Source organism: Anthonomus grandis, chromosome 10 (genome assembly GCF_022605725.1).
Source record: "Anthonomus grandis grandis chromosome 10, icAntGran1.3, whole genome shotgun sequence".
In the NCBI taxonomy this organism is placed as follows: domain Eukaryota; kingdom Metazoa; phylum Arthropoda; class Insecta; order Coleoptera; family Curculionidae; genus Anthonomus; species Anthonomus grandis.
The window spans coordinates 29,778,882-29,794,541 of NC_065555.1; the positions used below are offsets into that span (position 1 = coordinate 29,778,882).

The 15,660-nt window shown below is 31.2% G+C and overlaps 1 protein-coding gene across 1 annotated transcript in view; it reads right to left on the reverse strand.

The window, feature by feature from the left end:
* The window catches only part of LOC126741745 (aryl hydrocarbon receptor protein 1), a 417,955-nt gene that overhangs the window by 397,154 nt on the left and 5,141 nt on the right, over positions 1–15,660 (reverse strand). The window contains exon 2 of the mRNA XM_050448292.1: positions 44–270. Within this exon, the coding sequence (XP_050304249.1) occupies positions 44–102 (59 nt within the window). The 5' untranslated portion in view covers positions 103–270. The remainder of the gene's footprint in view (positions 1–43; positions 271–15,660) is intronic.

Consider the following 15,660-nt stretch of genomic DNA (forward strand, 5'->3'; position numbering starts at 1 on the left):
TAAGTTAGCGAGATTCCAATACATGTAGATCACAAACACATACCTTTTTCCATTTCTTCTTCTCCTTTTTGTAGCATAAACAGTGCTCAACTGATGGTTCATGGTAGTAGCACTGGGTGTGGAAGGTGGTGGAGGGACAACTGCCACCCCGGAGGCGGCAGTCAGGATACCCTCACCGCCAAAAGGGGTCACGCTGACTAGTTGATGGTTGGGCGGACATGGGTGTGACCCTTGAACTCCCAAGAAATCCGTTTTGACAATTCGAAAATACTGAAATATAATGTAAATAATATTAGATGAGTTGAATAGAAGTCCATATTTTGTAGGAGAATGTGTATATAAAGATTACAAAATGGGGAAGTCTTTATCTCCAAGAAAAATGCATGTAGGTCATTTAGGTAAATGTATTATGCATTTCGGCTGTGTAAACAGCCATCATCAGATACAGAACATTAAAAAAAACATATACGTTCATCAAATAAAACAAAAATTACCCGTTATCAGGAATAAAAACAACAAATTTTTCTTGGAGATAAAGACTTCTCCATTTTGTAATCTTAATATTAGAAGAAATTAGGCGAAGTGCTGGCTAAAATATTTTTTTATACTGAGACAAATAGTTTAAATGCCTATAATGAATTTAATTTATATTTATCATAAATAAATAAATATATTAACAAAATTGCAAATCTACATCATACCACTTTATCTAAATACATACTATAAGACAAATCAAATTAAATTGTGAAACCTATCAAAATTAAGGTCATAATTTCATGATACTGCAAACCTATTAAAATTATTTGTAATAAAGGTTTGGCTCTTTTTTGTTTAACATTTTTACATTTTAAAGTTTGAGAGCTAAATTAAATAATCTACAAATTTTGAATTCATGATTTTCTTGGTATTATTAAATGTTTGTTTACATTTGCTTTGATGAAATGATGATGGTTTAAGCATTTTTATAAAATTTTATTTCTGTGAAAGTATGAACAGGTATTGTGTATATGTTACGCTCAATAGTCGAAATCGGGCATTGTCCGAAAAATATACGCAATTCTAGTTTTGAGCAAGAAATATTTCCCAAACCCGAAAAAAATATTTTATACGACTATTAAGGATTTTAAAATAAACAAAACTAGTTTTGCGCAATATGAAATGAACAGAACTAGTTCTGTATATTTTGGTGTTATCAGCACTAGTTTTGCTTATTTTGCAGCCTCCCAAACCCAGCTAAAAAGTAGGGTTATGTTTATGTTGTTGTTTTGAATTTATTTCGTTTGTGCTCGTGAAATTATTAATATCACAATTATTTTAAGTACGATATTTAACCATTTACCTCTATAAAAATGCAAGCTGAATTCGAGTCACAATTAGTTCGATTATTGGAGGCTTCAGGTACTCAAAAACATAATCTTATGGGGAAAGATCATTACATCACTATACTTAATGATGTAAAGGAGGCAAATGTGTGCAAAGCCGAATCAAAACCCCTATCTGCTAAACAGTACAGAAGAATAAAGCGGTTTGATATAATAAGTATAAGTGGCATGGAAAAGTTAATTAAAAAACGCAAAGAAGATTCTGATGCCATACTATATTTTGTTTCCACGGATGAAGTATTTCCTATCGTTCACCAGGCACATATTTCTACGGGTCATAAAAGGTATAAAGGTATGTCTCGGAACAACACTAATTATTTACTAAATCTAATATTAATATTGTACAATGCAAGTACCGCCCCATTGGCTAGACAAGCCGTTAAAAACAGCTACATATTATAAGATCCTATTGGCTTAATTGGGTTAATTCACGTTGGTTTAATTACCTTAAGTTGGTTTCATTTGGTTTGTTTTGATTTAGCGTGCCGAATAATCGAAAAAACTAACTTAAGCTAATCAAAACCAACCTGGACTAACACAAACTAATTTGTAAACTAAATCACCCAATAGAATCCTGAAATATGTAGCTATTTTTAACGGCTTGTCTAGCCAATGACAAAAATTAACAATAACTTATAAAATTATGTAAAGTTATTAGCAACCAATAAACTAATATTTAGGTTATTGGTTGCCTATAACGTCTTATTACCGGGATTTATTCGGATACCGGTACCGGCACGTTAGATCTCAATCTAGAATTTTTTTATAACGCATGCACTTTGTTTCAGCATTGGAAGAAGAGTTAAAGAAAAAATACGCAAACATTACTAGAGAAACTATTAACATATACCTAAAACAGTGTAAGATATGTCAACTGAAAAAAACGGCACCTAGAAAGGGAATCGTTGTTAAGCCTATTTTAAGTAAACTAATGAATTCTCGGTGCCAAGTTGATCTTATTGATATGCAGACCGACCCAGATGGAGACTACAAATTCATCTTGAACTATCAAGACCATTTGACTAAGTTTTGTGTTTTACGCCCAATGAAAAGTAAAACTGCTGTAGAAACTGCCAGAAACCTAATAGAAATTTTTTGTCTATTTGGAGCTCGGTCAATACTTCATTCTGATAATGGCCGTGAATTTTCCAATCAGGTCATTAATAATTTAAAATGCTAGTGGCCACATTTGAAAATCGTTCATGGAAAACCACGCCACTCACAGAGTCAAGGTTCTGTGAAATGGTGTAACAGAGATGTGCGAGATGTGCGAGATGCTCCTATATGTTGGATGTCCGATGAAAATACAAGACACTGGGCCAATGGACTGTGTTCAGTCAAAAAAGAAATAGAAGCTACCCAAAAGTGCAATTAAGCGATCCTCATACGAGGCTATGTTTGGTTGCGCTCAGAGAAATGGTTTAAAGGATACTGACTTGCCCCAAGATTTAGTTGCTTCTTTGGAAACTGAAGACGATCTCGAAAAACTGTTGAATGAAAGCAACGAACTTCAAAATACTGTAGGATCTATAGACGAAACCGAAACAGTTGAAGATGACGTGCAGGTTTCTATGATTCATAGGGAAAGTATGGCAAATAGTAAAGTGCAAGTTCTTATAGTCAACAAGGATAATATGGATGATACCGCAGAAGTGCAACTTTCTATTATCGATTTAAAAAATATGGCGGATAGTGAAGTGCAGGATTTTATTCAAGATAGAGAAAAAGGAGAAGAAGAAACTTCTAAAGTTAATATAGCCATTGAAAACACGAGAAATGAAAATGAACTTTCGTTATGTACTGTGTGTCAAAAAGCCTAATACCATCGTAGAAAATTGCTCAAAGTGCAAAGGAAAAATTCATGTTGCCTGCAGCATTTTAAAAGTTAACAACGAATTGGAATCAGAGATTCTATGTTTTCTTTGCCAACGTTCCTGTGATATAATTACGAATCGTGAAAATGCTAAAAGAGGTTTGAAAGTACAAGCCAATTTAATGCTCGCATAATCAAAAAAAAATTTTAAACCAGCCTCAGTTGGCGACAATGTCCTTGTGCGCATACCAGACGTGGATCGTGGCAGATTAGCACCATGAAATGTAATGGCAGTTGTTCAGTCAATTGATGATGGGTTTTACAAATTAACAACAAAGTCTGGAAATTTACAAAAACATTTTTGTAGAAACGAGTTTCAGTTGGCTGATAATAATATTTTTATAGAGAACAACAATTTTGGCGACAAGAACGACAAAGAAATATCACTTAGAACAGCATCATCCAATATATCAGGGTCTAAATAAGGATTTATTTCATGTATGTGTATTAAAAAGTGTATAAGCAGATCATGCTCTTGTCGAAAGAAAAATGTCCTCTGTTATTCTAAATGTCATCATTCAAGCTCTTGTTGAAATAAATAATATTTTTAAATTAACTGGATACTTACCAAAAAATAATTATTTATTTAATTTTGTAATTGTTAGAATATTTTTAATTTAAATAAAATAAATGTAAATACCATTTTTAACTTTATATCTAATTTATTCCGATGGTGGCACTAATTGAATAAAAAAAGCAGAATTAAAGCTGGTCATTTAGAAATATTCAAAACTAGTTCAGTGAATTTTAAATTGCGCAAAACTAGTTTTGTTTATTTTGTAATGCTCAAAAGTTGTATAAAATATTTTTTTCGGGTTTGGGAAATATTTCTTGCTCAAAACTAGAATTGCGTATTTTTTTCGGGCAATGCCCGAATTCGACTATTGAGCGTAACATATATAAAGATGTTGTTAAATCTTACAAAGTTCTGCATTCTATAATAGTTTTGCTGGACTATTAGCCTATTTTTCTTAAACATTATTTTAACAGTAGCAAATTTCTGTATGGTTGTTAATGATTTCAGGTTTCTTTTGTAGGAGCCTTCCCAAATAGGTTTTTCATAATCACTGACATAAGAAGTCTTACACCCAAAAGGAATAATTTCTTTAACTTAACTTTTGGCAATGAGGTAGTCTTACATAAAGAATGAATCGATAACATTTGCAAGAATTTTTATAGACAAGGAATAAGAAAAATTAGTAATGCGTTTGATGACCCCGCAGCTGAATACACCCCTATATTGGCCTTAGACAGAATAATGTAAACGATGTCTGGTTGTGGCACCTCATTCTAAGCAACTCGAACTTTATGGATTAGCTGGGCCAGAGTCTATGGCAAATGGTGCATCTATGGATGCCCCCATTATATCCCACACATGTTCGATGGGATTTAAATCTGATAAACGGGGTGGCCACGGCAAAATAATAACGCCTGCTTCTTAAAGAAAGTCCGTAGTCGTGACATGCGTTATCTGGTTGAAAAAAACTTGTGGACAACCCTCTAGATAAGGTAGTAAAGTGATTTGTTGAACATATTGGCTCGAATAAAGACAAGACATAAGCAATAATATCTTCCAAACTATTACTCCAGGAGTCTTGTATACATGCCTCTCAACAGCAAATCCAATATTACGTTCGTTCACAGACGTTCACCACCGTGGCATCTTACTCGTCTACGATCATTGTGCATACCTAGACAGAATCGCAATTCGTCGCTGAAGATTACATGCCATTTTGTCTTGGAATAGTGTCGTTCTCTGCTCCAATTCAAACGTTAACGATATTGGTCCGTAGTCAGAGAAAGCATGTCCAAAGGTTAGATTGCAACATTAAAGTGTATGCATAGTAACAGGTCTACCTTCTTCTCCAAACTATTGATTGATTTATTTGTTATTGCAATAAGATCTTAATAATTCTTTAATACTACAGGTAAATGTTTATTGTATCCCTTGTTGCAGTTTTCCTAATTGAAAAGATTACTGATCTATGCTAGGCGCAGTAGCCTCTTTAAGGTAAGTTTTCCTCCAGTAGGTTTGTTTCCTCCAGCGATTAAAAGTTATATGAAAGGCTTATTCATCATCATCATCTCCTACACAAAGTTTCTTCATGGCATATTTGTATTGTGTGTAGGTGTTTTCTCATTGTGCAGTGCCCAGTGAGCAGTCCAGTCACTATTCTGAGTTGATTTCTACTGAGCTGTAGCAGGTAAAAGTGACTGATAGCCTTTTCAGCATTATTTTGCTAAGATTTAGCCTCGGTAGTTGGTTCCAGTGGTTTTTGTGAGTCTCTTGAGTTCACTTTTTGAGACTGCCACACACCGAGGTTTTTGTTATGCCAAATACAGGTTGAGAGCTTATAAATGGTTTTTCAGATCCACTTCCACGCCTATATTTCCTGGAATCCAGGCAAGGGTTACCCTGTTTTGATTTGACAGATTGAGAAGGTATTTTAAACTATTCCAAACTAATTTGGAGCTAATATTTAAGCATGTTCGAGCTTTTATTGAGGCTTGACTATCTGTAAAAATTACTATGTCTCTATTAACATAGCCATAACATATTTTTAAAACATATTTTCCCTTGGTAGTACAAATAAATGCTATTTTGTATTTAAAAATACGTTTTGTAAACATCAGAAAAATAAAATATTTAAACGTACAAAATAAGACTTTTGCTCCACCCACGGGGTAAACGTCCGATTGATAAGGGGCAAAAATCCGTAACTAATTTAATCGCAAAAGTCGCACTGAAAACGTCCAATATTCTCGTATGCCGTACAGCTCTCGTGCCACCACTCCTTGCAGTAATTGCACTGGATCCAGGACTCAAGTGGCGGTTCTTCATACGGCCCGAGGCAGCCCTTATCAAGCTTTCCATTAGGCACATCTCTATACTATAAAATTCTGCTTGGAATACTGTGGTATGTTGCTCGAGTGATGCAAATAAGTTAACTCTCGAATGGACCAATATGCATTTTTACCTATTGCAAAACTGAAATTATTTGCTGTGTGGATTTGGTACTAAACCTTTTTATAGTATTAACCATAAACTATAAGTATTAAATATTCATGGGCCAATTTTTGCATATTCTAAATGGATATTATGAAGTTCTAGAAGAATAAAAAGAAGAAAAAAAAACCAACAAACTATTAAAATGACTAGCGAAACGGTGGTAGATTTTCATTACCTCATAGTTTAATAAAAAATAAAATAGTTCTTAAATAATTATTTAAAAATACATTATTTATTATTATATATATTCTAATATAAAATTCTTCTTCTTCAACTGATGTCTCCTCTTCGAAGGTTAGCTACTATCTTAGCTATTCGGACTTTTGAGGCTGGAGCTCTATAATGGAAACAATAATAGAACTATAGTTGTATCATTTTCTCAGGTTATCGAACCAGGCGTCTTCTTCCTCTGCTTCTTTTTGCCTACATATTATTCTGCAACAATAAGTATTTTTCTCCCCGTATCACGTGGTCCAGATATTGCAGCTTCCTTATCTTCATTTTATTCAATATTTTCTTTCCCCTTCGCATTTTTCTCAATACTTCCTCATTTGTTACCATGTCTACCCAATTCTCAAGATCCTTCTATATGGCTACATCTTAAATGCTTCCAGTTGATCACCTATATTTTCCTTTAATGTCTAGGATTCTATTCCATATAGCAACACTGAGAAAATTTAGCATCTCAGTATTTTAACTTTAACTTGTAAGATATAAGCTCTACTGCATAACTTATTATTTTATTAAATATTGTTATGGCTTGTCCAATTCTTGATTTGATTTTCTCGGTATTCTTATTATCTTCATTGACCCTGGTTCTTAAGTATTTATATTTAGTGCATTTGTTATGGTCATAAATTTGTTCTATTTCATATTTAAGGTAAGTCTGCTCTCCTCGCTGCTCGACACTACTTGATCAACCAAGCTCTATAAATCCTCGCCTATTACGGCAACAAGTATGGTGTCGCCTGCATATTGTTATTGGGTATTCTACTGCCATTGCTGTTTTTTCCAGTGCTTTCTAAAAAATAAAAATTTCTTCCAAATAAAAATTTAATAACAGTGACGATAGCACATCCTTGTATTTTTACTGCTTCTGAGAGTTTTATATTTACTTTTCTTTTAAAACTTATTAGCCATCTAATTGAAGTATAAACTATTTATAATTTTAATATCTTTTATATCAACATTTTTATTTTTAAGCAATTCATTAAATTAATTATAGCAAACATCAAATGCTCTTCTAGTCGAAAAAAAATAGATATATGCATATCTTTCGGTAAACACATTAAATGCAATCAAGGCTTCTCTTAGTTCATTTGTAGTTCTCAAATTGTCTGATGTATTGTCTTTATTTTGGCATGTCTGTACATTAAGATATCGCTTTGATTTCGTCTTTTTATTCCAGGTAACTCTTTAATTTTTTATGAAGGTTAGGTTAAATATATAATCCATTGTAAATCTAATGTCAATATTTTCATTAAACAAAGATCAAGTATAAATGCAGTGATTGCTATTATTTTTTTTAAATTCATTAAATTTGTATATAAATGGTTAACTTAAATAAAAGCGCATCGCCCCCATTTAAGTAATGCTTTTAAAGTAAATGAATTTAAGTAATGTATTAACTTAACAAATAGATAATAATTCTAATAAAAATTGTTTTTTTTACTCTCGGGATATATAATATCTAAGTCTTGTTTACTCTAGATCCACAATAGAGATTAATCACTTAGCTAGCATAACAGCCAGACGAACTTCTCCCAGCTTGTAGTAATTTTAAGGTATTAGGAGTTCAAAAAAATATTATTAATTGATCATTTCAAATTAATAATATTACTTTCTTAGACCTTAAATTTGAGGTGTTTATCGCAGTTATAAATATCTACAATACCTCTGTAGACAGAGCGAGAAAATACATAAGGATATTTTATCTCAAGCTAAACTAGTTTTGCTTTTAATCTTTAAATTTCCATTATTAAAATATCCGTGGGAGCCAGAATCAAAGATTTAGATACACTCACTTGACAAATATTTGAAGGGGTTTTCAGATTGTGGTATACTTTGTGAGAGATCATCAGCTATAGTACATTAAAATGAATTTAAATTATATTTCATCTTCGTTCCGTAAATAAGATAACAATGTAGTCTTTCTACTCATACCGTACACCACCAAATTTAATTCACAGCATATTTATGGTTAATGATTTAAAAAACAATTAATTATAAGTTTTTAAAATATTACAGCATGTTTACATAGAAATAGGTTACGATAGATAATTTTTGTTGGCTAAGGAGTCAATTAAAATCCTCAAAATCTCAATCTCTTTAAAACTTTATTGACAATGTTTCGACCTATATTACGCCTTCTTCGGGACGCTTAGCGTATAGATATTGAAGTGCTTCTAGTATCCTGGCAAAATACCATTCTATGTAGTTCTTTTGTCAATGTGATCCAGAAATTAATTGATTTTGTGAGTTTAATTTTGCTAACTTTTAAGGGTTAAGTTAAAAAGGGAATCAGAGTGCCTTTGATTGTCCTAAAATATTATGAAATATTTTTCAAAGGTTTAATTGAAAATGTGATATTCAAATTGTGTATACTATTAAGGTATACTTTATCAAAATTGTGGTGGATTTTCTAAAATATTATATACATAGACTAATATTATAGGATAATTTTAATTTTCTAATTTAATTGCTTAGGAAACAAATTATTGTTTCAAAATATTAGGACATATTTTAGATCCACAACCATTAAATGCTCGGTCTTACTTAATATCATTTATGCAAATGATTGATAGGGAACTCTTCTTGAATTTTGATGGGATAGCCAATATTACAATTGTTCTATTACAAAGGACAGGATAATATGGTATGTTAAATTTTGTAATTTATTGTACATTTTATATAATTTGTTGTTGGCTCTCCAAAATATTATGGCATATTTCAAATCCACAACTACCAAATGATAACCCTAAATATTTAAAAAGGGCAGGCCTAAGTCGAAAACTTGTCTGCTTAACTATATTCAAATAAAAATTCTAATGAGAAACAGCAATGAAAAGACAAAATTATGTGTATAAATTTTACAAAACTTGTTCATTTTAAAAAATATCATTGGATGTTTTAGATCTGCAATTACTTAAAAAAATGCCTTTCTTACTTACTCAATAATCTCTTCTTAAAATTCATAGGATAATACATAGTATTATCCGCTCCTTTCCGAGAGCCTAATGTAAAATATAATTAGAAAGTTTGTTGTTAGTTTGCTACAATATCATAAGAGGTTTTATATCCATGAGCATCTATAAAATGCCCTTACTCAAAAAGATTTATAATGATATTTTCGTAGATTCTTATTGGATAATAAATATTAATATTCTCTTTTATGCAGAAGAGCAGAAATGTGCACTTTAGCGCCAAAAATACATACAGAACTATCAAGTAGGTATAGTTCTTGTTCTGAGTCCACCTTCTTTATCTTGTTGAATAGGCCTTAAAATAATTTTAAAGGTTACCTTAGCCCTCAATGAGCAACTGGCTCAAAGATACACTAATTTCATGGCATTACAAACCCAGATTGGAGCTGCGCTCTCTGCTCTGTATTAATTAACAATAACTCTGATTTCGGAAAAAAACGGGAAGGGGGAATAATCTTAAGTAGAATGTTAGCAGCCAGCTTTGGACTTTTATCATATAAACTCCGTAATATATATAAATATATTAATATTGGATCTCCGCAAAGAATTGAAGAGACTCTAGCAAATGTGTCTGCAGATAAATGGTTAGAGAAAAAATGAAAACTCTAAGTCTCAGTCTCAAAATATCTTTTTATATGTATTAATCAGGTAACATGTTTCGCTAATAAAGCATCATCAGACCTACAATAAATAGAAAAACACACGTAACTACAATAAAACCTTATATTAAAACAAAATCAAATATTAAAAATTAGTTAAAATTACCTTATAGCTAGATGACCTGCTAAGTACTGACAAATAAAATTTAAATCTGAGAATACTCACATATTTTATAATAAAAACTATAAGCGGCACAAAAATCCAACAAAGAATATAAAAAAGGAAGAAACGTGACAGGTATAGTATTTGAACCCACGCTCTAAAGTCGATCTCGGTGAAACACCAGACCGTTAACCACACGGCCAGCCCTGTTTATGAATATTAGATTCAAAGGCATATATGTGTATCGTGAGCAGAAACAAGAGGTTAGATAAGTTTATTAAAGATAAGTCCTGGCTCAAAGGTGAAAACATCATTAACGCATGTCAAAATTGGACTCTTTTTGGCTTTGATGATTTCCATTTTCTCCAAGAGATCCAACTTTTTACCCTTAGGGCACTCGTGGACAATGGAAACATTTTCAGGGACAGAAAAACTATGAACCGTTGATAATAAATGGTTAGCAAATGCTGACTTAGTTTCTGTGGTGTCGGTATCCCTGAACTTATTAACGAGGCTTAGGTGTTCCTGTACTCTTGTGAATTCTCTCCTTTGATAATACTCTCCTGATTATCCCACATAAACACCAGGGCAATCCCTACAATTAAGACAATATACACTCGATTTAGATAAAGTGTCACTTTTATCCAGCGTCTTTACTAGGTTCTTTCTTAGCGAGTTAGTCGTTTTGAAAGCTATGGAAAGGTTGAAAGGCTTAAAAAATTTTACAAGTTGTTGAGAAATGCCGCCGAAATAACTAAGGCATCTAAAATTGTTATTGTTGGTGATGTTGTGCGGTGGGTGGACGATGTGATAGGACAGTTTATATTTAAGAAGTGTTATTTCAAAAAGGGGCATGTCCACAAAAGTTCAAAATAAATTTTATACTGATTTTTCTATCTTTTCTATCATTCCTATCGACTCACCCCTTTAAATCGTTTCAAAAAAATACATGTCCCCGTTAAATTCCCATATGAAGGTGTTGTGTTCGATCAAAACTAGACATGTCCGCCTCACATAAAAATTAAATCTGTTTTATTCAAAAACGGACAAGTCCACTATTATTTCTAATGGGCAAACACCGATTTTATCCAAAATCAGACATGTCTATTTTGTGCCGCTTTCTGCTATTTCTGTTATGACGATTCAATTACACCAACTTTTAATCGCAACGCATCTCGGTTTGAGAGTAGGGAGTGGGGAAACCGCTTGAAAAAAACACAGACGGGAAGAAACACAAAACTAAAAGAAAAAAAATTAGAAAATTCAGTTTCAAACGAAAAAAAACTTAATGTGAAGACGCTTCTTGAAAAACAATTTAATAATGAAGAACTGAAGTGGCAAACTATACCTGAGTTAATCTTTTTTTTAAATTCTTGAAGAATGTGCAACCAAGGACGCAGCAGCTGAAGAAGGTGAAAATGAAGCAGAAGAGTGCGACTGCTTAGAACCTGACAATGACATACATATTTGAAAAAATATGTTGTATTTTTCATTTAAATAAAAGTTTATGAATAAAAACAGTGCCTAAATTAAAAAATTTATTTATACTTTGTAAACACGTAAAAACCTAAATTAATAATTTAAAGTTCAAACAAAATGGGACATAAACACTTAATTCATTCAAAACAAGACATGTCCAAAATTATTTTTGATTTTTCTCTTAAAAAAAAAAAAGAAGTATTCAAAACATCTTTTGGAAATATGCTTTTAGGGAGTCAAAGAATTATAATTTATTGAATTTAATATTTTAGCTCTAAAGGTCTCATTCTAAAACGTTTTTTTCGTTTTTCTCAAAATTATAAAAAGTGGACAGGTCTTTTTTTGAATAAACACTCCTCATTTATTATAAAATTTGTAATATAATTTGTTCAAGCTGTAAAGTAAGAAATTATTGTTTACAGCAATTATTTTTATAATATTATGTTCTTTTTGAAAAGCATCTTTTGCATTTTGAGACTGAGAGTTTTCATTTTTTCTCTAGTTACGTAGGTCTCTTTGAGATAATGGACGAGTTTTTTCAAGATAAATGGTTGTCCTGGAACATCCTTCAAGAGTGACAGGTGATATTATAAAATATCTGGTTTGAATTTTATTGCATGCTTAACCCACATATTATATTCGGCAAAATTCAATTCCTTCTTAGTCGCTCCAGCAGAGCTTCTGTCTAATTGTCGAGTCCTTGGAACAAGATCATGGTTGTCTACAGCTTGAAATCTGAGAGCCTTCTACCTTAAATTATTCATGATTCTTAATAACTCTGTAGTCCTATAACTTGATTTCTTTAAACTTTTTTGAAAATAAATTTTATTTACCATTAAAATTCAGGCTTTGTAAATTCGTCTGTAATAATGAAAATATTTAAGAAGTGTTGATTATTTATAAAAAAAATTACGAATATAATGTAAAAATTACATATTTTTCCCAGACAGTCTAAGATCCATTATGTACTAAGGACAACCTATTATTTTTTTTTGCTTCATATCATGCTCTGCACCATGCTACAAAACAAACCAAAGTTGCGATCCAAAATTACTATGAAAAAATTCAAAAGTTTTAAGGATTTTAATATCTAAAGTATTAAAGTTCTATTCATATTTTTTTTTTCATTTCATTATACAGTATTCTTCTCAAAATTTTGTAAGATAAATAACCCTTAGATATTAACATTAATATTATTGTTTTTAGTCGTTCATATACCACTGAAAAAAAAAGAATAGGCGAGCGGTCCTATTTCACAAACCAAATAAAACAGAGACAGTTGTTCTGGTCCCGCCAACCTATAATTACGAATTTCGAGCAAGAAGCTAACGAACTTTTAATTGATCCTTTTCATCAGTTGACACAACAGAAGGATACAGTGGGCCGGAATGTCGTTCTTTGGATATTCTATTTCGTTCCTTTTTCGATTCTCGATATTTACCTGCACTTCGTTAGCACGTTCAACATTATTCTATTCATCTTTAATAGATTTTATATAATTTGTTTTGAGATTTATTTTTAATTAAAAAAAAGGAAAGCTTACAGTAATTTTTATGAATGACTTCTTTTTCGGTTTATGTGTAGTAGTGATAATCCGGACCTGTCATAGTCCGGATTATATTTATCATCCTGTTATATACCTTGTAGTTTGGATTTTTGCGCATTAAATAATCTAGATGTGTGTATTTTATAAGCTCCAGCAGTTTTTGACAACATTTTACTTGTTACTGTGCCACGTGCAAATTAAGGTTTCTATCGCCGTTTTTGGACTGTATTGTGTACAATATCAAGAAATGGCGCCTTTAAAACACAATCACAAAACTTTTACTATCCAAAAGAAGTTTGTTACTAATAAAATATGAAATATTTTTTATCACTTAAAAACTTGTATTTTAAATTAAAGATTGTAAAAGCAAAAGTTTTAAATCTTCAATTACAATTTTATTAAATTGGGCTGGCTTTTGTACTAAATCAATTAATAAAAATTTTATTATCTGTTATTAAAATTGCAATAAACTAAAAAAAACGAATAATTACTAGAATAAAGAAAGTCTAATCAAATCTGAGCAACTTGTCAATGTTTTTAATTTTTTGTGCGAAAACCGTGCATCTAACGGACAAAGTCCAAGGAATCAAAAATGTTGCAAATAAAACGGGAAATTTAAAAATATTTTTTAATACAAGAAAAACCAGTGCCGTACCATTTTTCTTTATAAAAGTATTCAGCGGAAAACCGCATACACGCCACTGGAGAACATAAAAATGTTAAAAGTATGGTGGTGTATAAGTGGCTCTCGATACACAAACCACAGATATAACTAGCTAACGCAAAGTTGAAAAACAAAAAACAAGTTACGTTAGCTAGTTATATCTGTACACAAACCCTGCATACCAATCTTTGGACAAATATCTACAGGGGTATTTAAGTTATCGAAAAAAAATAATGTTTTTTGTTAAAACTTTACCACCCTGTAGCTCAAAATCTAAAAGGTTTAGGACCTATGTTTATAGGAACTTTTTTGCGAATTTTTATTCAAAGAATACGTTCCTGTATTTTGTCGCAATATATAAAAAACACCCTGTATAAGACAAATATAAAGAATTAGTATTTTAATCGTAAAATAATTAATGATATGGCATTTATAATAAATGTATCTATTTGAGTTTCAATTGTGGTATATTATACCACCTATCCAGGAATTCTACCAACAAACTTTGCATTTATCCTAATTTTTTTTTAATAAAAAAAAGTACATCACTGCATTTTTTCCAAAATAAATTTTGTTTTTAAAATTCTTGTTTAGTTTTAAAAAAAAATTCTATTTTTATTTGCATATCTTATTTCATATAATTATTGTGTTTCATACACGTTCAGATAAACTATATGGGCGCCCAACATGTAGGGTCAATGAAAATTTGGCCATCACTGTTTCTTTTAATGTATAATCATAATAAAGTAAGCTGCAGATCTTTGAAAAGATAACAATAAATAAACATAAAAGTAACATATTACATAAAAATAAATAAACTCCTCCTATAGGAACCTTCATAGTGGTATATATTATATTCTAATTTTTTTTATTTCATGTTCTGTGCCAAATATCATCAAGAATTTTAACAAATAAATGCTTTAATAATTCAATGCTGATTAAATATTAAATAGAGAGTTTGTATTTTTGTTGAGGTATTTATAATTTCGTACATTCTAATCATTATGGTGATTTAAAACGATGCGTTTACGATACGGAAACGCTAGTGGAAACTGAAGGCGATCTTTAACAAAGAATTTTTTAGCATATTCAGGAAAGGAAAAATAACCTCCAAATGCTATGGAGAGTGAAGCAAGGGCTAGAAAACAGGCAAGGTGGTGCTCACTTTAAGCAATTTTTGTAGTTAGTATTTTCTTTTATTACTTTTGTTGTCATCCTTATTTGCTATTGTTAGAAACCATAGCAACACTACTTAGATATGCAAATCAAGTTGATTATTATGTTATACCTATTTTTTATCATCATAGTACACATATTGCATCGGAAATTTAAAAAAACAAATATCTTTAAAACTATAAACTTTAGACACTTTTAACAAGTGGACATTTTTTTATTGTGGAAATATGAAAAAATTAGATTTTTTGGTCAGTTGCTTACAGGGTAACACAAAAAGGTTATGATAAGTTATTTACCAAAATAGTACTGTAAATGGTGCCCAGTAGAAGTTTGGCCATGAAATGGGAGGTTCCCTATACCAAGCCAAAATCTAAAATGCCTTTTAAGCAACAGGAAAAAATATAACATAAAATTGTAATTTTGACATCCTGTATCTCGCAAATTATATCAACTTTTGAATTAAGAATTGTTTAAGTCAATTCATATATTTTGGACTGTAGTATCTCTAGACAACATTTCTCAACACTTTGCAGATACCCTCAATAGGTTTTAACCTTTTGTGTAC